This window comes from Cololabis saira, chromosome 18 (genome assembly GCF_033807715.1).
Source record: "Cololabis saira isolate AMF1-May2022 chromosome 18, fColSai1.1, whole genome shotgun sequence".
Lineage (NCBI taxonomy): Eukaryota > Metazoa > Chordata > Actinopteri > Beloniformes > Belonidae > Cololabis > Cololabis saira.
Window position 1 is genome coordinate 11606222 of NC_084604.1, and position 22699 is coordinate 11628920.

Here is a 22699-nt window from a genome sequence, read left to right on the forward strand (position 1 = left end):
CTTCTTCCTTTTATTATTGCTTTATTTCATTTAGTTGTAATCAGAGCGAAACAGTTTCATGTTGCCATCTGTTTTCTGTTTACAAGAGCCAAGTCTCAGCATCCATAATCTGATGTTTCTTTTGTTTGTCTGCGGTTGGAAGGCCAAAGTCTCCATCTAGCACATCCAACAATGATTGAGCCATGCTCTCTGCATAGTCATTAAGTCAAATAGACTACGTCCGAGAGAAGACCTGCTCATGAAAATCATTTTAAGTCTTGTTTTGGATCTTATTAAGGGAAGTTTAACATCGCAGATAAAATCAGGCTCATGACAACTTAGCAAGGAATTATACAAAGAGTTGTATTCACAACGTCAGATGACTACATCATTTTTCATTGCCTAACACATTCAAAGATAAAAGAGACACAAAGTTCATTTCAGCTCATCATCATAGCGGGACCATCCACTCTTCCCCTCTACTCAACACACATGCACATACAGCTATTTTTGTTCCATTATGTCACTGTAAAATGACACCTCTGACAGTTTACCAGACAGCTGTATGACACCACCTCTTCTGTACTGTGAGCTGAGAACTACTGAAATGTATTTATTTACGTTGAAAGTTTCTGAGGCTCTTTATATAAGCTACAACAGAGAGACTTTAGACCAGATTTAAAATTCCAAATCAGAATTATTTGGGATTATATGGAAAGTAACATACAAAAGATTAACATATCAATACTTATTACTCCGTATCAACCTTACATACATCATGTTTTCTTCTCACACAAACAGCATTTCCTTTCAAATAGATAATGGCCGGGTTTCCCAGATCCGACCTCTCTTAAGGATTTAAGAAGGTTCCAAAGAAGGTTTCAACTAAGAAGGGGCCCTAAGATAAGGGTGTTTCCCAGATGACTTCTTAACACCGTTCTCAGGACCGCTCTTTAGTTTCGCTCTTTTAGAAGCTCTTTGGAGGAGCTGTCCACCACCGCGGTTCTGAAACCAAATCAATCGATGCCAGGCAAATCGATCACCGATCACTATCAGCGCATTTTCACATGCAGCACTGCTACCTAACGCACTAATTCCCTGCTGCCTGTGCATTATGTGTGTGTCACGGAGTGTGGCAGCCGTGACACCGATCCGCCATGCCCGAGCGCACATCAAGATGCCCAGCGCAAGGGAGGAGATCTACCAGGTCCACCAAGGATTCCACGCCATGGCTGGGATCCCCCGGGTGATTGGTGTAGTGGATGGCACCTTGATCCCCATCCTCAATCCCTCCTTGGTGGACCCGTGCTGGATTGGGAGGAAGCACTTTTCTGCCATCAGGTGGTGGTGGACCACGATTACCTGATAACGGACATCGTTGCCAGGTGGCCGGGGGACACCCATGACAGCTACGTGTTTGGGAATTAGTGCATTGAGGAGCAGCGCTGCGTGTCTCCACACACCCGCTGTGTGTCTCCAAACATTTGCAAATACAACGTTGATGAAACGTTGATTGTATACATTTCAAGTTTTCTAGTAATAATGTCAGATGAAGCGTTCCAAACCCAAAAGAATGAGCCCTCTAGTGTATCTCTCCTTTGCCTTGAACAGGCTGTGTGCTGCAAAATGTGCTGCAATTCGGTCCCGAATTTCCCGCGCTGGGCTGCGGATGTGACATCACATGACGCTGCATGTATGTTCTCCCCGTTCTCCTGTGTCGGCTTCACTGTTGGCTGCAGTACCCCCAGCGGCCGTCGTGGTGAAGGGTGGCGCTAGAGAGTCTCATTTCTTAAAAGGAGCCTCAAGCTCCTTTAATAGTGAAAAAGGTCAAGCAGCTAAATAAACTTTAGAATATTTTTTTGAGTTAAAGGATACTGTTTTACTAGTCAGGAGGATACAATGTGGTCCTATATAGTGATCGTTAAGTTAATTTGTTCTTTCGTCCATCTTTCACATTTAAAAAAACAATACATTTCCTCATTATTCTCTTACCAAGACTACTTCTTATTTAGTTGCAGTCTTGTTTTCATCATGAAAAAGGGTCATTAAAGTATATTTATCATGTTAGTTTTTCATTATAATACACATAACGCACTAGCAGCAGGGAATTAATGCATTAGGTAGCAGTGCTGCGTGAAAATGCAATGATAGTGATCGGTGATCGATTTGCCTGGCATCGATTGATTTAGTTTCAGAACCGCGGTGGTGGACAGCTCCTTTAAAGAGCGATCTTAAGAGCGGTCCTAAGAACGGTGTTAAGAAGTAATCTGGGAAACACCCGTATCTTAGGGCCCCTTCTTAGTTGAACCCTACTTAAGAGCCTTCTTAAATCCTTAAGAAGGGTCGGATCTGGGAAACCCGGCCATTGACGAGAAAAAACATGAAGTAGCCTGGGTTCACACTGTCTGCAAAGAAACAGATGTGAAAGTAAATTCAGACTCAGTTTAAATTTGTACTAATAAGTTCTATATGAAACCAGACAAAGAAGGTTGTAAATCATAAACATCTGCTCCCGTAGGGGAGAGAAGTGTGCCGATTTACAAACACAGAAACAATGAGCGATCAGATTTGACCAAAGTACACAAATTAATGTGGAGCCACAAACAAGCTGATCTGTCGATTAACAGGAGCCTTTACCGAACAAACACTAGTAGAGATTATTTCTTGTTACAAAACATGAACCTGATTACCTTTCAGTTAAAATATTTAGCATGGGATATAAACAGATTGTTTCTTGAGTCTACGCTGATAAATGAAACAGCAACTTTTATAAGACCTCATTCTTCTGTTTAACTAGTTTTCGTGTGTTTTTCTTTATGGATCAGAATTGGACAGGAAGCATTTATTTCCACCCTATAAAGAATAATGTAGTTTTGAATTTCATATGTCACGATAATGTCGTCCTGTGTTATTCAAAATAAGTTGACACAAATGGAGAATCTCTTCCTTCTCAATTATCTCCTTCCGCCAATGTTACACAACATCCGAGTTGTCTACAACAGCTATCACAGCTGCATCTATGCCTTTTTTTCTCTGGAGATAAATAACCGTGCAACCTTTCTGTGAAAATCATTCTTTTCAGACGCTAACTCAACACAGCCCCTCCGGAGTGAATACTGAAAACTCGAGCACAAACAAATCATTAGCTGCAATTCATCATTTGTAATGAATGTTTGTAATGCCTCGAATCTTTGTTGTTTATACGAGCTCAGTGCTGAGAGCTGTTCTGGATCCATACATTCACTGCTCACTATTTGATGTGGCTTCTTTGTGTCCGTCCAGAGTGAAGATGGAGCAGACCAGGACAGTCCAGAGGAGGGGACGCCAGCGAGCCCTCATAACAAGCGAAGAGTTGGTCGTCCTAGCCGGAAACGCAAACAGCTGCTTCCTGTGAGTACTGTAATTAAAGCCTGTCATCAGCATCTTCTACGTTAAATACAGCCAAGTGATTGATGACCTATTCAACCTAATAAAATACCCTTGTCTATGATATGAAAAATATTTAAGTGTTTCCAGGCCTCAGTATGCATTCGTACCTGTGATCTGTGGAGTGTCAACCACAGTTGATTCAGTTATTTTCCACATATTACAGACATATGCTCAAACATCTGATGGCATGCTCTGCATAAATTAATTCTTTTACGACCTTACAGATGATGCGAGGCACCAATTTGCATGTGGCTTCTGAGCTTGTGTGTGTTGCTTTTGTATCTCTTATGTCTCAAGATGCTTTATCTTTGCCAGAAGTTTGTTTAAGAACGGGATTTCCCCGATGTCTTCAGTGGTTGCAGTCACCGAACAAACTTTCCCCCCCACACATGTAGCGATAACATCGTGCCCTCATCTTTATCACTCATGAGCATGGCTCCAACCCCCGCATTTTCCACTTGTCACTTAAAGTCACAGCAAAAAAGAAGTTGAAAGTATCTTTGGGATTTGTCATGTGGAAAATTGTCAAGTAAAGCAGGTTATGGGGGGTTCAGGTTTGAGTGAACTGCTGAGAAGCTGATATGACTTTGAAAATACTGAGCAGTGCAGGAGTTGTGGAGAGGAATAAGATAAGAGTCATTTTATCTTTTAAAGGCATATATATATGTATATACACACACACACACACACACACACACACACACATTCTCCACATTATAAGATATAGAGACTCGCCTTTTTTAAAAATGAATATCATATATCATATCTCGTTACATTGAATACAATAGGATTTATTTTAAAGGTCCCATTGAATGTAAAACCAGGTTTACCTTGGCATAGTTAAATAAAGATTGGGTGCTTACATACTGGCACTTCTTTGAGGAACATTTCCTCCTGTATGTAAGAGCCGCTTTCCGGAAAGGCATAAAATTTGATCACCTCTTTTTTCCACCTCCCAAGGTGTGTAAGGGTCATCCCACCATTCTGTAACCGAGTGTGAAGTGCGAGAATTTAACAATTTTTATGATTCTGATCATGTTGTTCGTGTGCTGACCATAGTCACTTTGCTCCAGGGACGAGCAGCGCTAGTAGTTAGAACCCGCTCACAAATGAAATAGCAGCTGGTGAGGAAGACCCGGACACTTCCAACTGGAGGAGCCGAAGTGCTTTTATTTACTTTACTGATGCTCTACATGCAGCTAAATCTGTCTAGTTACACTGTTCAAACCTTCCTGGTCAACTTCTCCACCTCTTTGGGCTGCACACTCGCTCTCTTGTCCACCCGCCTTCTCTTGCGCAATTGCGTGTGTAATTGCTTACACACACTCCTGTTAAAAGGACCGTAACAATATGTAGAACGCTTACAGTATCTTCTCTTCCCCTATGTTTTTTTAAACCGTATTTTCGCACACTAAAAGGCGCATTTAAAATCCTTAAATTTTCTCAAAAATCACAGTGCGCCTCATAATCCAGGACACCTTATGTATGAATTTTGTTGTGCTATGTGGTACACTGCGCTCAAAAATCTTTCAAAATGTTTTAGTGCGACTCTGGTAGCGACGAAGCCGCTCTGTTTGATTGATTGTTGGATTATTCAGCTGACACATTAAAGTCAGTTTATTACGGGTTGCAATGTCAGACAAAGTTGGATAACTAATTATGTAGTGCTGGCCAACAACCATCATCCACCATCTAATCAATGTACCCTTACTAAAGTTAGACGTCAAGCCAACGTTAGGTTTTTAGCACAAACACAATTTTCAAATCTGTATCATAATCCAATGATGATCAAATGTTGAAATACAACGTTGTTCCAACCTCACACTAACTTCAGGTTACTGCTATCGCTGGCATCGATGAACCAATCACAGAACAGGACGTAGTACAACACTTACCTCTGCCACGTTTCATTGGTGGATTCTTGGAAGACAAATTATTTAAAATGTAAAAGTGTTTTTCTGTATTGGTTACAACTGAACAATATTCAAAATGATGAATCAGCTGAATAAAGTTTGACTTACCTGACTGTATGAAAATAGACCCGATCATTGATGTTGCACCTTATAATGCGGTGCGCCTAATGGTCCGCAAAATAGGGTAATATGAAAGCGATGAACGTGATTGATCCCTTACGTCTTGTTTTTACGCACACTAGTTGAGGCACACTTCAGTTCCAAATGCCGGTTTTGTGTACATAAGGACACACGTTTGCGGGATTCTTCCTCGGGTCAGTATGTAAAGGTCAATGACCTTTGGTGGTCCACTTTAACGGAAATGTTACAGAACACCACTATATAAGTGTCTATAGTTCGGCAAGTCAGATGAGCATGCCTTGAAAGTCAAATGCTGTTTTCGCTTCCTTCGTCTGCAAATTTCACAATCTAAATATTCAGCTGTAAATTGAGCTAATCCAAAAACCTGCAGCATAACGAAACACATTACGTCAACTTGTTTGGATACGTCTCCAAACTTCGTGAACACCAGCCCACTTTCTGCTGACCTCAGGACAATCTGACTCGGACATTGCAGCACAGTTGACATTCCACAATCTTCAGAAAGAACTGAATTGTAAAGGGCCTGGCTGATGTTTGTATACAACAGGTTCCCCGTATTCTACACATCAGAATCAGTTTTATTGATATAATGCAGAGTACAATGAAGCTAAGGGTGCGACACAGGTGGGCCAGGGTCCACAGTCACACCAGCGACGAGGGGGATCCTGTCCCTCGGACAGATGGAGAAAAGTGCACAAGGAGCCTTGTGCACATCCCCCGGAGGCTTGAAGTCTGGGCAGGGGAGCGCTGTAAGGCCACGAGCCACCTTCGCTCCCAGACCCAACCTGGCCAACCTGGACCCGGTCACGGTGCATTGCAGCAGAGGAAAGGATCTGCAAAGAAATCCAGCACCGAGCAGCCAATCGTGACCCACTGCCATCAACATTTTTACTCTGTAAAAAGTGCGCAGCTTATTCACAATGCCGACAACCAATCAGTGCTGAGCCTACTTAAATATTAATGATCACACCAAAAACACTTCTTCTTATAAGAGGGCCATTCAAAGGGATTTTATTAGGGTCAGGCACCAACAAACTAACTTCTGTGTTGAGTCTTGTGCAAAATTAAGATTCGTTGCAGTTCCTTGACTGGCCGTCAGAGTCTGGCTGCAAAAGCAAGTCAATCTCCATTGACCCCCATGTTAAAATGTCCAACTTTAGAGCAGAAATAAATATATTTACAGTCTGGATCAAAAAAACATTTTGTTCTCAATTGTTTGATTTGACACCCATGACCACTCTGAGGGGGGTGGGGTTGTACCACACGAGGAGAATTGATATAAAGCATTACATTTATTTCTAATATGACTGACAGTCCGCGTAGCCAATGGCTAACCGTTATCACTTCCTCATTCGTAATCATCATGCTACATCCATTGTTTTATACAGTTTATGATTAGGGCGGGGAAAGTGCATGCAGGCAGTATTCGGTCAAAACAACATGAAATACCGGTACTCCATTCAGAGCCCTCAGAAAACTAATTAAAACAGCCAATGAATGAATGCATTTGGTGGCTCGTTTAAAAAAACAAATTGAATCAGTTTGATGCAGTACAATTAATTTCTTAACATTTATGTTGATATTCTTTTTCCATTCTATAAATGCTGTACTTATTGACAAGGGTATAATTTATTTAATAAGGGATCAAGGGAATTGCAAGTACTTTTGGTACTTTATAGTACAGGAACATCTTAAATGTAATGTTAAATCTTGTTTGTCTCTCTTTGGTGATGAAATGTGCCTAGTTTGTATATTTTACCCAAGCAAGTAAACCTTGTGTATGTATATTGACTTTAACATAAAAATCAGATTAGTAGGGGTAAATATTAAAATATTGTGAAATTGTTCTCTGATTGTGGTAAATGTTCCTTCTATTAAATTATGCATGTAGTATGAACAACATTTGCGCGTATGGGGGCTGTTGTTCCCTGCTCAATGGTGGTAAATCCTTCCAGTCATCATCTGTCCAGCAGCAATAAGCTGTGAGTGCATCTCAGGGCTGTATTATTCCTGAGATGACACTGTGGGGTGTATTTCTTTACTATCTCTGTCTTCAGGTCTTTGGCAGCTCTTTTCATCTCTATTTCTCTCACCGTTCATCCTCCTCGCAGCTCACATTGCGCTTTTGTGTCTTTGTGCTGACTGAATTCTGCGGCAGAAGCAGCGAGTCAATATAGCTGATCAAATAGTGCCACACAGTAGGAGTACCGGGTAAATTACTGGGAGAGTGTGTGTTTTCTTTGTGTCTGCGTGTGTGTGTGGGCATTGATGTGTGCAGGAGAGCAGGTCTGATTATGCTTTGATGTCTGAGCTCTGACAAGGTGGGCAGGATTAGTGCGGGTCCTGTCACACATGTAGCACACATGTAGCACACATAAGGCAGCATTTGTGCATGTGGATGTGTGTGAAAAGAAATACTCGTGTGCATGTAAAATTTACATGTGAAGCATTACACATTAGAATATTTGTAAAGCAGTAAAGCTATCTGGCAAATGTTAAAGATTCACACACACACACACACACACACACACACACACACACACACACACACACACACACACACACACACACACACACACACACACACACACACACACACACACACACACACACACATTGATCTCTATCCAGGAATAGAGTCATTGTGTGGAGCTTCAGGGTGGAGCTGTAAGTGACACTAGCTGCGGAGGCCGTTCTCCTTCTTTTCTCCCCTTAACTCACTTGCTCTCCGCTAATCACAAGAAACAGCACATTCAAATACATGCGCCTCCACCCACATAAATACAGTAATAATGTTGGTTTCATGGATCATTTTGCACCTCCATCCATTTTCCTTTTTTTCTCCAGGCCCCGGCTTGGATTTAGTTCCAAGATAAGATATGTGTCGGCCTTTTCCTATTTCCTGCCTTGTTTCTCCTCCATTTCTCTCCCCTACTGGAACCATGTGTGGAGCAGCTGGTGGGTTATTAAGTACGTTTGAGTGTGAGCTGAGCTTGTAGCCTCAACTCAAACACTCAAACACGGAAGAGTTTCAGATACAGTATGACTGAAGCCATATGTAACCTTAATCCAATTCCTTTCATTGCAAAAGCTCATTTGGTTGTTATTTTATGCTGATAGAAATAATGAAATCTTAACCCTAAAATCTTGATTTAATCCTTATTAAGTCTAACAAGAGTAATTGAGACGTTCTAGGTCTAATTTTAGCTAAGTAGGGCCAGGAAAAAGTTTTGATTGTTTTTGGAATGTATTTATCCCAGTTTGGTTTCATTTTGTGCCAAAAAGGACATATACGGTTTCTCGACCAAAGTGATTCCAGTGCGTTCAGTGCTAATGCCAGACTTAGCACCGGTTTTTTGCTTTTCAACCGCCAGCTACTAGGAAAGCACCGACTCGGTGCCAACAAAACTGGTGCTATGCTGTCCCCAGAACCTTGCCGGGCCAGATGCAAGAACTGCTACATCACGGTGTAATCAACCAAAACTATGCAACTGTCATATTTAAACAACCTCTGTGAGTTTAAAACATATATCATACTGGGGTATTTTGGATCCATTCTTACTGATTTAATCATGCAATCAAAAATATGTGTACGGTACAGAAAACATGTGACTATAAAAAGACTTACTTTTGTCCTGAAACATGAACGCTGTCAATAATGATGACGGAAACTTGCAGTCAATTCCAGACTCTATACAAGACTTTTAGGGCCAAAATTAGCATCCATTAGTCACGTTTCGTGTAAACAGTGTTTTTCTTTTTATGAGTGTAACTCTCAGTATCTCCTCCTGGGAGTCTTGTCTTCAAAACAACAAAAAATAAGATCTAAACTTTGAAGAAGATGAAAACAAAAACATATTTAGTCTTTGACAAATTATTGTGATTGTTGCTACCGCTGTTGAAAAATAGTCAACAGATGATGAAGGCAGCAGATGATGATTGTTCAGCGGCAAAGCCCTTATGTAATGCAGTAGTGCATAATAATTAAGTAGTGTTATAGCACAACTACATTATATTAAGGAGACCAAAAACAGCTGGAAATTAGATTTTGGTGACTTTAGACTGACCGGCTATGTTAAATCCAGCACTGCCATAGATGTGCAAATGAGAAAAAAGTGTTTCCATTGCACTTTTGCACTAAACTGGATTATCAACATTTGTGTAAAACCATCTCATGAAACATCGCCAAAAGGTTTTTGGGATATTTGGCAGTATTTTTTTAAATAGATACATTTCCATTACAGGATTTTCTTTGAGAAATGTTGGGTTCATGCTCCTTTTTTATGGATTTCCTGACCCTACGTCCAAAAAATGACGTAGGGTCCTGGCTCCCCCGGGAAGCCACTAGAGACATTGTGGAAAAATTGTGGTTGTATTGTTTGAACAAATAATATCAAGACTTGTGAATGGTGGATAAAAGTTAACTCTCTTTTAATTGCCAAAAACTATTTATGTATTTTATGTATTTAGGTCTCATTTAATTCAAATGCTATTGGCAATGTTGCAAACTACACAGATTAAATTGACTTTATATGTGATGTAAATTAAGGTTATTTAAGAAATTGGATTACTTCAAAACAGTGGCCATCTCTGCAAAGATCCTACACTTACTTTGTGTTTTCTTAGCTATTATGGATAATAGTAAATATTGTGTGATTTCATATTAAGTAAATCAAGGACTGAGATCAAAGATCAAAGATAATTTGGTAACCTTCTGTTTATTATGAGCTGTAATCTAGTCTAGTGTACTAAAAAACTAGAAAGACATTGTGTTTTTACAGCTACCAGACCCTAAATGGGTACTCAGTCAGTGTTTTAGTTTGATATAAGTGTGTTTGAAAGTTGGAAATTGTAAAATAAGTAATTTAGCATGTTTTCTGATATAGCTGCCAAAGTATAGTGACCATTTCAACTCAAAGTTTTTAAATAAAAATATTAAAACATTTATCTTACTCTTATTTATTAGTATTTTTCATTACTAGTTAAGATTGATTGACAAGAAAATTGAATCCACGATGCTCAAATCTTTTCTCTGTTTTTAGATATTTTCCTTTTTCCTTTCAAATATTATGGACAATTTATAGTTTTTTCCAATTGATTAGGTGGATCTCTAGCAGTTAAAAACTAATGCGGTCCAATAAAATACTTATGCACTTCTCCTCATGATGTCATTATTCAGTTTTAAATGTGACTCTTTTTATGATCATTTTGCGAGATATACTTTATTACATAACACAGAAAGATGCTTGTAATTGTGATGGTTTTTAAACCATATGATTAATTTTCAACTGTGTCAATCTTTGTTGGGTTTTTTTCTTCTCTTTTTCTTTTTTGAGTCAGACGTGTCCATAATCCTAAAGACGGTGACCCTTTACAGCTTAATTTATTACCAGATTGGACAAGCATACCTCATTCCATTTTTAGGCTTCTTATACACTTAATCTTGGGATTAATTAAAAAAGACCAACAGCATGTTTATTAAAAGGAGGTAATATAGTAAATGCAATAACATGTGTACCTAAAAATGCTTTTCACATGGTTTTCTGTCTCAGACTTGATGGCTTCTTGGTTTCTACCCAGATGATAATTAACGTACAGTACATAGGGTGCTCACAATAACAGAGAATGGAGCAAAAGCAGTTAATCCATTAATAAACTAGCTGTCTAAATATGTTTTAAGTACATTTATGAATGTTTTTGTTTTTTTTGTTAGTGGTAACATTTGTTCCTTCCAGTTTCTTAAAGAAGACAGATGCAAATTATAAAAAACCTTTGGACTGTTAAACATTTTATAAAAATGTATGGACAAACAAAAAACAAATATAGAAATGCATACACACACATATATATATACCTGTGTGTATATATATATATAGATATATATATATGTATACATATACACATATATATATATATATATATATATATATATATATATATATATATATATATATATATGTATATATATGTGTATATGTATACATATACACGAACCCTTGTCACATCCTACTCGTGCTCTTTAAGAATAATCAAATACCTTTTTCAGTGGATAAGACCATCTTCATGAAAAGCATCTGAAAGTAAAGGCAAGTAAATGCGCTGTATTTACAGTATTTACATAGTGCTTTTCTCCTCTTGTTTACCACATTCATACACATTGGTCTGCAGAGAGACGTATTTGTCTACTGCATCTAGATACCGTACACACAACAAACTGATTAGTGCATTAAAGGCAAACGAGGGTTCAGGGTCTTGCTCAGGGAAACTCCAGCATGTTGGCAGACACAGTCATTACTACTAATAACTAGTCTAATAACTACAGAAAAATGAAGACAGAAAATACCGAAAAGTGAAAATATTGTTCTTGTTTATGAAATGTCCCAAACTGCAAATGTCTATCCCATGACCAAGGATGTGTTTGCAATGGTATAATTACCAATTTACACAACAGTTGCATATCTGTAGCTGAAGGCATAATAATCTTGGAATGATTTTCTTTAGGGAGTTTGTATTATACTATTATACTATGTGTATTTCATTATTTTTGGTTCTCTATAGTTTTACCGTCTTGCTAGATCCTATTTTATCCCTCACATCTCTGGTCAAACTAGATTACTATATTTTAGATACAACTCAGATTAGAGTCTCCTAGATGGAAATGAACATCAGCTACTTTCTGCACTTTCTGCTAGTTAAGATCAAAGCAGAAGTAGACCCTAGAAGAGGAAACGTATTTCAGAGTTGTTAAAAAAAGGTGAAACAGCACGAACCTTGTGATGAGGGCAAGTTGTCTTTGTTTGTGTGTGAATTATGATAACTTGTCAGGGGAAGTCTGCTGCTAAAATGTGTTTAACAGTTTCTGCACCATAGGCTTCTCTGTGGGTAATCTTCTGTGGTCTTTTCTGTCACAATCTTTGAACTTAAGCTGCATTAAGCAATATCCTGTCGTGGCATTACTGAATCAAAAGACTTCCTGTAATGTGCATCAACATTAGAGTCTGAAGTATGCAGTCTAAAGCCATGTAGTTTTGGTTTTATTTCTAACATAGTGTTGGTTTCCCGCCCCAAATGAAAATCAACCAATGCGCACGTGCCCTCACAAAAGCGAAGCTGGCTTTATTGTTCCTGTTTAGCGTGACGGGGAGGCGAAGTGGCCGAAGATCGTCAAATTCATAGCAATCCAAAGACACCCAGATATTTTTTCTGGAGTATGTGGACCAAACCAGGCCTGAAGTGAATTCACATTCAACATGTGGCCAAAAAGATGACTGCAAATCCAGATTCCCGTGTTTCTGCTGAATGTGTAAGTAGTCAGTTGTTTGCTTAAAAGTTAGCTGTAGGAAATTGCTTAATGCAGCTTTAATATCTTTTTTTTGTTTGTTTGTTTAAATCAGTAATTGCTAATCCATGCGACCGTGTCAGGGCAATGTGGTGATCCTGCATGTTGACAAGATAGACACCACTTCACTCTTTTTTTATTTTAGAGTAGCGTCGTGTGGGATACACATCCCATGATTATTTTATGGACACTATTAAAACTCTAGGTTAATGTATTGTAGGATGTATAGATATTTTAAAGACAACAAATTTAATTTTACATAGTTTTTACAAGTTTTACTCTGATTCTACCACTTGACCCACGTGGATTTTGATTGATTGCTTTCATTTATGTTGTCTGAATGTTTTGTGTTTTTAAATTAAATGCTAAAATCAGAAATAAGTTTTATTATGATGTATTTTTCAGTCAGGTTGTTCCTTTTTAATTCAACTGTTTTTTTCCCCTAATATCTGTTCACAGATCTCTTGCTCCTTTTGATTTTAAGTTAATTCTAATCTGATTTGATTTATAGGTATGGTTCTTTTTTTTAATTATTATTATTTAGAAAAAAACTGTTTCTGGATTATCACAGCCAGGGTTCGGAACTCTTTACTGTCAGTAAAAACATATTAAATGTCTGTTTCCTGTCCTCTGTATGTACACTTGAGTTGTAAAACTACATCTGGCTTTTAGTGCTCGGTGGAGCCTTAACGTTCAGAGTCTGGTTGATTCAGCAGGAAAGAAGTAGCCTGGTATGTGCTACCTGTAGTATGTGCTTGTGCACAATAAAGTGAAAGGAAACAGGACACAATAATGCAAACCATTATACTTTTTGCTTTTATGTGGAACAATTTAGGCACTCTATGATTTTAAACCACCAAACAAACAAAAAAAAAAATGCACCTCTGTATTGAACATCGTTTCTGTTTGAGTGTCTGTGCAAAAAGCGTGCAGGTGTCATTTGCAGTCTGTCCCGAGGGCCTTTTAGTCACCTTTTCTGTACTCTGGCTTTTACAGGCTCCTCAGCTGCTCATTACGGCTTTTGTGGGCTTGTTAGCTGGAGCTAGCGTTAGCCTAGCCTTTGAGCTTGAGAAGTCGCCTCTGCGCTCCACGTTTTCTTTTTTTAACTGCCTGACTACAAAACCCATTCGCAGCACACGCTCATAAAAACCCTGCTGGTGTTTTAGGGCTTAGAGAGACAGCTTAGCATCACTGATGCAAGTCATGTAATGGATAAGCATAATTAAACCAGCAACATATCGTCATCAGAGCAATCACCAAACTTTTATTTGAAAAAAATCTTAGTTGACTTTCCAAACAGTGCGACTGATTTCAAGCGGATTTTACGTAGTGCACTAAATTTAGCAGTTAAAATCATTGAACATGTTTCCCCACATGTGCTTGTTAATCATTAATGCTGTTAATAACATCAGTGCCAGCCCCCACCTCCCCCACCCCACCGTATCCCATGGGTGTGTGTGTGTTTGAGTGTGTGCTAATGGGAGTTGGGGCTGTTTATGGCACTGATCCTATGCAGACACTCTCTGCTGGACATACCTGCTCTGAATTGCACTAACAAGGGTAGACTGGTAGGCATGTGCAGCATTGCTGCAGCTCTTTGACTACGTGCACTTTATGCGTGTATAAACACTATGCAGGTGTGTTACTGGATTATTGTGAGTGTGCTGACCTTTAAATGCTCTAGACTAGTTTTCTCAGACCTAGACTTTGCTCTTGTCTGTTCCCCAGGAGTTGGCAACCTCTGACCCCTGTGCAAAGGCCCCCCCAACTCTGCCCGAGGAGTCGCAGCCTTCACCCTCCCCTCGCAAGAAGCGTGGGCGTCGGAAACTAGAGCAAAACGAGAAGAATAAAGGTATAGACTCAATGCAGTCATTCAAGTTCAAACCATTATCACAGTTGACTTAGAAGCTTTATTAATTAACACTTCACATCAGACTAGAAGAATGTTGATTGCTTGAAAAGCAGAGTGGTGAAAACATGACTTTCTCTCCTCATTAAACATCTTGTTAAATCTTCACAAATGACCTATTCTCTGTAACGTTTCCTCTCCTGCAGACGAGTCAGACGACAGAAACTGCGACTCCCCTAGAGAGGTGAGGGGGAACAAAAATGAGCTTTGATACTTGTGTTTACTCTCTTGCGATCAAAAATGAAGCTAAATGCTGGTATGTTTGTGTGTGGATGTGTGTGCAGGTTGAGACTGGGAGGCTCCGGAGGAGGCCGGTCCGCAGAGTGACTTTTCAGGCTGGAGATCCGTACTACATCAGCAGGAGGCAAAGAGAAGAATGGCTCAGCCGCTGGAAGATGGAGGTGGGAGGCAAACAAGTCTCTGTCTGTGTGAATATACCATATAGCTTCACCACTACTTGGGAAGCCGGTCAGGATAAAATAAATACAATTCCTCCAAATAATCTGATTCATTTGGAAGGAAAATCTCCTCAGATGGATAATAACTTTTTAATTTGGTGACATTGAATCCTGTATAGGATTTGAAAGCATTTAAGGTTTTGTAGATTGGTGGCTTTCCCTCTACAAAGAGGCCAGATTACAGTTGAAGTTACATTTGGCTTGTTGTGTTCAGTGCTGAGTAGTCAAATGAAGGGGAGGTCCCTCCACATGACTCTGATCTGCATGCTCGGCAGTATGACAAGTGTTCACTTTCATACCTGGTACGTGAAAGTTTCATTTCATATGCCAGACATGCAACCTCAATATGTATTGTTTCTGTTTGATTCTTATTTTGTTAAATAAAATGAGAGAAACCATATAAATTCCTGATTTTTTTTATTTATTTTGCTGTTTAAAATTTGATGGAGAAAACGCTCTGCATGCCCTCACCTGCTGCTGGTGCTGCTGCACCTCCACCTCCTCCCACCTCTAGGTTCTGAATGTTTGTTTCCCTATGAAAGACATTATTAAAGTCACTCCCTTTTTCTTGCTTTTTTTAAACTTAATGTTTCTTTTCGGAGCCTGGAACCTAGATGATGCGCATATTCAACTTTCAAATAATCTATTCCACATGTTTTTGCTAGTCGAAAGGAGTATTCCCATAGACATAAAACACTGCAGATGCATCATGGTCTTAGTCGATTCCTTTTTTTAAAGGTCTGATCTGTTGTTTCCATTTACCGTCCATTATCCATAAATAACATATTTTCCAAAAGTGCACCAAGTGACAGGGTCTTCTTTCTCTCTCCCTCTCACAGAGGTATTTGTATAAAATCTAACAGAAAGGGTATTATATGTGTATTCCTTTTGCCTTTAATGTTTCTCTTTTTTTTTTCCTATCAAGATTTAAAAAACTGTATCAGCAAACAGGAGAAAAGTATCATTCACAAACTTTAAATGAAATGCCACTTTTGCAGACAAAAATAGGTGCACCATCTCCACTAGGTAGTAAAAACAGAGCCGTCAGACCTAACGTGCACATCAATCTGGAATCAGATGTCCAAATGTCTGTTGTAAAACGGATTGCTGCATTGGAATTCACTGTCAAATGGTTGAGTGAGATGTGAAACAAGATTGAAAGGTCCTGGAAATCTGAGAACAATCTCCTGCTCTTTATTAAGTATTTAGGGTTCAGGTGATATATTGAATTTATGAAACCTCATTTTTTTTCAACAGAAAACAGCTTTTCATTCAGTGCCAGGAATTCCAAGATTTCCCTCTTCATTGTTTAACTTTTTTCATTGCTCATGCCAATGAACAATAGCATACAGTATGCTGCCGGCTGATGCCGGGTAGTAAAATTTAGCCTCTTAAATCTTTGTTTGCTTCCTCAGACATTTTCAACAGGGGGATGCAAACTGGGGGGGGTTATGATTGAATTTTCCCAGTCAGCTGGTTCAGGTGAAGCTGTGGTAACCAGTCACTGCATCCAGGGGTGGACTGGCCATCGGGCATACCGGGCATTTGCCCGGTGGGCCGATGGTGATTTTGGGCCGGGCCGGCCCAAAAAAAAAAAAAAAAAAAAAAAAAAAAAAAAAAAAATTTTTTTTTTTTTTTTTTTTTTTTGGCCCGGCCCGATTTTGGGCTGGCCGATTTTTTTATTTTTTTTGGCCCGGGCAGGCCCATCGGGCCATTTGATTTTGTTTTTTACCTGACAACAACTGGTACCACTGGCCGATTGGTTATGATGAGTTAGATTGGATATGGGCTGAAGTCTCGCGCCCCAGGGGGCCTCCCGCCCCAAGGGGCCTCGCGGCCCAAGGGGCCTCGCACCCTGGGCCGTTTTTTTTTTTTTTTTTTTTTTCAAATTCTTTTTTTTTTTCAAATTTTTTTTCGTTTTTTCCCTTATAAATATCAACAGTCACGTTCCATTACAGACCTAAATGTGTACTAGTCTGTGCATATCAATAAATATATGTGCAATGATGCGCGTGTCTGTTGTTCAGTACAACTGCGTCAAACCAAGCGCAGACACAAGGTGCTCTGATCCAGACGGGTGAAGTTGGAACAAACTGTCACACAATGTCGAGAGAACGAGACACAATCAGGAAATTTCCATCAGGGGATGAAAAAAGAAAAAAAACTAAAGAAAATGGAAGAGTTTAATGCCTCTCTGAAAGGCTCGTTTGATAAATTTGTTACAAAAATCACCGATCCAACCGGGTCTCAAGCAGCCGTGGGGCCCCGCGTCGAGGCAAGCCAAATGATGATGAGGCAGGGGAAGGTATCCAGTATTTTGCTAATGTGAGAGTTAAAATTGCGCATATAGACACCCGATCCGACCCGAAAAACCCAAAAAATTTCGCGCGCGCTCGCTACGCTCACGCGCGAGAGCCCCCCCCCAGCCTGAAAATCACAGGACTTATCTGTGGTGGTGAAAGAAGTCAGCAGTATGAATTTGAAAGATGTGTGAGCATCCCTTCATGATAAACAGAGGGGGAACGCATTCTGACAGCAGTATTTCACGCTGTCAGAATGCGTTCCCCCTGTTTAAAATGGGTTAATATATCATTGTAGATATCTGAAATGTTCTTTTTGACTAGGAACAATTGAATTACAGATATCTGCAACACATATCCAGTCTAGCTATTAAATGTTAAACAGGGCTTGCCATACAAGTTTGCTGGTCTACTCAGAAACAGTACTAAGTACATCTATAACGGGACTGGGGGGGATGGTGTAGGTTTAGGTTTATTAGACAAGAACATACACACCAACAAGACAGTGTACAAGCGGTGTCACAAGAACGTTTGTTTTCATTCATAGGCTTCATTTTCTTTCCATCAATACCTGGTGGGCCGGTCTAGGCTCAAAATGCCCGGGCCGATTTTTTGTCCCAGTCCAGCCCTGACTGCATCCCTTACCTTTTGATGGTCTTAAAGCAATAAACAGTGGCTTTGCATTCAGTAGATATCCTCCTGACTTTTCATGTTTCTGAATTACATATTCAAATTTTAATAAAACCTTGAATATTTCATGGTGAGTGTATCCACTAATTTTGCTTTTGCTTTATGAGATAATCAGCCTCGGGGGATTTAGTTTTAGGAATAATGCCCGCAGGACCCAAAGACTGAAAAGGTCTGTGTTAATTTCTTTTTTCTTTTCCCTTTTTGTCTTTATCACGACATCTAACTACTTCAAAATGTGTTGTAGACATTTTATAAACTGATTATAAATAAGATGAATCAGATATTACTGATGTTTTTTTGATGATACCGTTGGTGTTACTGGAGGCCTCCTGTATATCAACAGATAATTATGCAGTTTCTGTCGTGAAACTGGTTCTCAATTGCATGATGTGTTTTACTAAAAAGTGTCAAAACTTTTTCGGTTTGGACTGCGTAAAGAAACACTTCACAATGAATTTAAGATTACATTTCACTGAACATTTGACATAACAGTTTGAGATCCCTTTCTTGTCCTTTTCTTTGGTTTTGGCTCTTTTACCTTGCTTTCTCATGTTTGTTGGAAACTGTTCCTCGGGTTGGATCCACGTACCGGTACTGCATTTCTCAATTGGGTCAGAACTTTGAAGGTTTTTGTTAGCATTCAGCCTGTCATCATCTAATTTAACTTTCAGTTTTCGCTCAGCTTTCACCACACATCACACACCCTGTTTGCAGAGCTCGTTCCTCCTTTACTCTGAAGAGTTTGTTTGTTGACACTGGAGGGTAGTGGACTTCCCCTCCACAAATATGCTTTTGGTGGATGAACTGTGTTCTTTCATTTCATGGGTATTCTTCCTCAGTGGTGTTCGTTACGCTTTCCCAAAGAAAGTGAAAACAGTGTTTTCTCTATCTATAGCTCTAAGGTTCTCTCCTGCATAGGGCTGGGGATCGATTCAAATGTCAAGAATCGATTCGATTCCGATTCTTAAGATTCAGAATCGATTATCAAGATTTGATTCGATCCAATTCGATTCGATTCCGATATTGATTTGGTTTAGTGTTATTAAAACAGTTTTTTGAGTTGTTGCATGAATTATATGACTGTAGTTATGCAAAATATTACTACTAGTATTATATTGAGATTCAACAGCAAGTATTGGCAGCTAATGATGCTGTAAGGACCAATCAGCTCCCAGAATGCTGATAGAACTGCTTTCAGAAACATCATGTGGGGCAGAATTACCAAACAGATCCAGGGCAGCAAACAGAGACGGATGAAATCGGTTTTATTTTTTCCCACATTCTGTTTTTATTTGTTCCATTTTCGGTCTATTTTGGTTTTTAATTTTTGAGCATTTGGTTTTTATCATTTTTTGCAAATGTAACCCCAAGAAAGTATATAAAGTAATGAAATATAGACAATTTATGCAATTATAACCTAACACTTTAATGTTTTCATACCTTTAAACATATTTAAAGGCAAAAACATGACACCAGTTATTCTCGTGTCCAACAAAACATTCCTTTTTTGGGGATAAACAAAAAAATAACCAAAAGTTGTAATGTAATGATGAAAAAAAAAAAACATAAATAAATTTAAAAAAAATAAAAAAATCGATCTTTAAACATATGAATCGATTTTTTGGAATTAATATGAGAATCGATTTAGAATTGGGAAATCGATTTTTTTCAACACAGGCCTACTCCTGCATTATTTGTTAATCTAAAACATTTTATATCGCTGGTCGACTTTTGACAAGCTTATCTACAGTGCAAGGGAGCTACTGTGCACACAAACACGGGGTTCCCCGTTTTATCTAATGCATTTCCACAGCTCATCAGGCAGGTCCACCTAGCCAATCATCAAACCCCTTTTATTATTGGGGTTTTAATTATTTCCACCTTGTCAAATCTTAACATTTCAGCCATTCTATCATTACTTTCAGTAACATATTACAACTTTTCTACAGCTTTGTTGACAGTCGCTAATGAAGCCGACATGGCAATGTGCTCTGACTTATAGTGGAGTTTGCACATGACACAGGGCTGATTAGACTCTGATTAGAATACAAATATTAACGTAATGATGCTTAGTCAATTATAATGTACTGCCCTTAGTAAAATGAATTTTTACAGCGAGTCATAATTTCTATTTTTAATCACTGCTCCACAGTCCACTGCTAAAGTGGGCCAACTGTGACAGATGGCGCAGTCAACTACATTGTCTACAAACTAGAAAAGCAAAAAAAGGGGGTTTTCAGGATGCGGCATATTTGAAAACCTTCAGTTGAGTTGATTAAAGTTAATATTTAAATATTTATAGCAAAAGCATTGTCAAATTGTTCTATAAATCAGCAGATTACAGTTTCCTTCAAATCTTCCATGTTTCCGTGTATTTTTAAACTGTATATTTCTGTATAGTTAAGTCTTCATAACTTCCAAAAAGATTAGAGGGGAAAAAATTACAAAATCCAACTACAAGGCAAAAAAAAAAAGTTTGTTTAGATAAAGAAACAGATGTTTACTTTAGGGATTGTTGGAGAAGAAAACAGTCAAAAGAGAGCAGATGCTAAACTTCAACTTCCAGGTTGCCCTGATAAATGTGTAAATGATTAAATGCTCAATAACGAGTTTGTCATGTCAGCTGAAAACGTGACAAACTGCCAGAGTTTTTACAGCATTTGTCCTCAAGTTGCCAAATAATCTCTGATTTGACAGTGTGTTTATGTGATCATAAACAGTGAAAAAATAATCATTTTTCGCAATCATGTGTGAGTCCAGTGTTGAGGCCTGTCACGTCTGGGCTCAGGACATAATTTAATATATAAGGAAATGCTGTACTACTTGTTGCTCCCGTAACAGATGGTAAAAGAGAGAAGATGCACGCATGTGTGTGTACATGAGGACGACTGAAGAAAGAGAGAATGACTGAAAGAGATGGGATGTGTGTGTGGTCATGAGAGGGAGAGACAAAGTGATCCAGGGAGACTGACACAGAGAAATGTTAGAGTTTGTGAGAATTTAAAAAAAAAAAATGCACAAGTTTTATGAGGGGAAGAGCTGGAGGCTGTTAGGCCCCGGGCAAAAACCACAAGTTGCTGCTGTTTCCTCCGTGTCTTGTTTGAAGTTGTTCTCAAGCCTTCTGTGTTTGATGGACACTATCTTACAATCTGTAAGACGTGACACGAGAGTTTCGGAGCCTTAAATATGTTTGAATATAACAAAAAAATCCCTAAGATGTAGCCATAAGCAGATCTACATATGTTTGAAGAGATAAAACGGATGATTTAAAAGAAGAAAACCAAACAAAAAACTTTCCGTTCTCAAGTAAAGCTCAGAAACTGAACACTCAGTTCCACGCTCAGTTGGTCAAACTAATAGCAGCTGGCCCTCAGATTCACTCTGGTGCATGTAGATGTGACAGATGGAGGGTGGAAAAAAAGCTCCAGAAAGGTAGAACAAGTGTGACTTCCTGTGTGACTAAGTTCATGTTATCACTGGATCGACTCGAAACAGTAAAGTGATAAATGCTTTGCATGTGTTGTGTGTCATAGCTTCAGTTTATTTAAAAAAAACTGGGAGAAAAATGTTGTAAAGAGAAAAAGGAATGTTCAATAAAAAATATACTGAATAAAAATAATGTAAAAATGTACAGGGAGTGTAAAAGTAGCTAAATCAGTAGCAAATGTATATAAGACATTGAACTAGACAAGGGCAGCGTATTCAAAACCTTACTTTTAGTATGAAAATACAAAATCTGATATTTTTGTTATTGATTTCATTATAATTATTTTATTTTTATATTATTATATTTTATTATTAATATATTATTCATTCATTGTTAGTTTTTATGTGAATTTTTAAAATATTCATCAGTTACAGCTCGGATAAATGCCCATTCAAGAAGAAAAATGAAGAAAAAGAGTGACAAAAAAGATGCATGACAAAATGTAATACCACCAAAGTACGAGCAACCATAAATGTGACTAAGAATGTGAAAGAAATGAAAGGCCGAGTCAGATGAATAGAGGAAAACTAAAAGGACTGAAGACAGGAGGAGAATAGAGGCAGGACAGAAGCAGATGGGAGATCAAGCGAGACGCTTAACTAAGATGTGCGGCTGAGAAAAGATTATTGACAGAGTGAAGGGGTGAGGGGGGAGAGAAAAACAGAGAGAATGTGTATTTGTCTGACAGAACAAGCGAGAGGGAGGGAAATCTGTTACGGAGACAAAGGTTAACTAGTTCCAGGTTTCTACTTGCATGTGCATGTGTGAAATTGGTCTGTCAGTCATTTGAACTGCAGCCAGCTGTAAACGCCCCGGTCAGTATCCAGGATCCTGATGCGTGGAGGAATCCGGGTACCTTCGCTAGGCTGTTGCTATTGTTGCATGACTGTAAAAAATAAAATATATATATATATATAAATCTGGCATCTAACAAACTCCAAGGCCAAACTAAGTACTATTGGAGGGGTGTTATGTTTTATATGTACACAAAAGTGTGTCCCCTTCTTTTCTTTAACAATTCTCATAATGGCTGACCATTATCACTTCCTCATCA

At 38.8% G+C, this 22699-nt stretch overlaps 1 protein-coding gene across 6 annotated transcripts in view; it reads left to right on the top strand.

Moving 5' to 3' along the window:
- Positions 1–22699, top strand: part of LOC133464704 (DNA (cytosine-5)-methyltransferase 3A-like) — a 65711-nt gene that overhangs the window by 12468 nt on the left and 30544 nt on the right. For 3 of the 6 annotated variants that reach the window (XM_061746837.1, XM_061746838.1, XM_061746839.1), the window contains exons 3-6: positions 3262–3369; positions 14530–14653; positions 14857–14894; positions 14995–15111. In XM_061746837.1, the coding sequence (XP_061602821.1) occupies positions 3262–3369; positions 14530–14653; positions 14857–14894; positions 14995–15111 (387 nt within the window). Of the gene's footprint in view, positions 1–3261; positions 3370–12460; positions 12766–14529; positions 14654–14856; positions 14895–14994; positions 15112–22699 lie in introns of those variants that run through there. The other 3 variants (XM_061746841.1, XM_061746842.1, XM_061746840.1) reach the window with 2 other exon arrangements.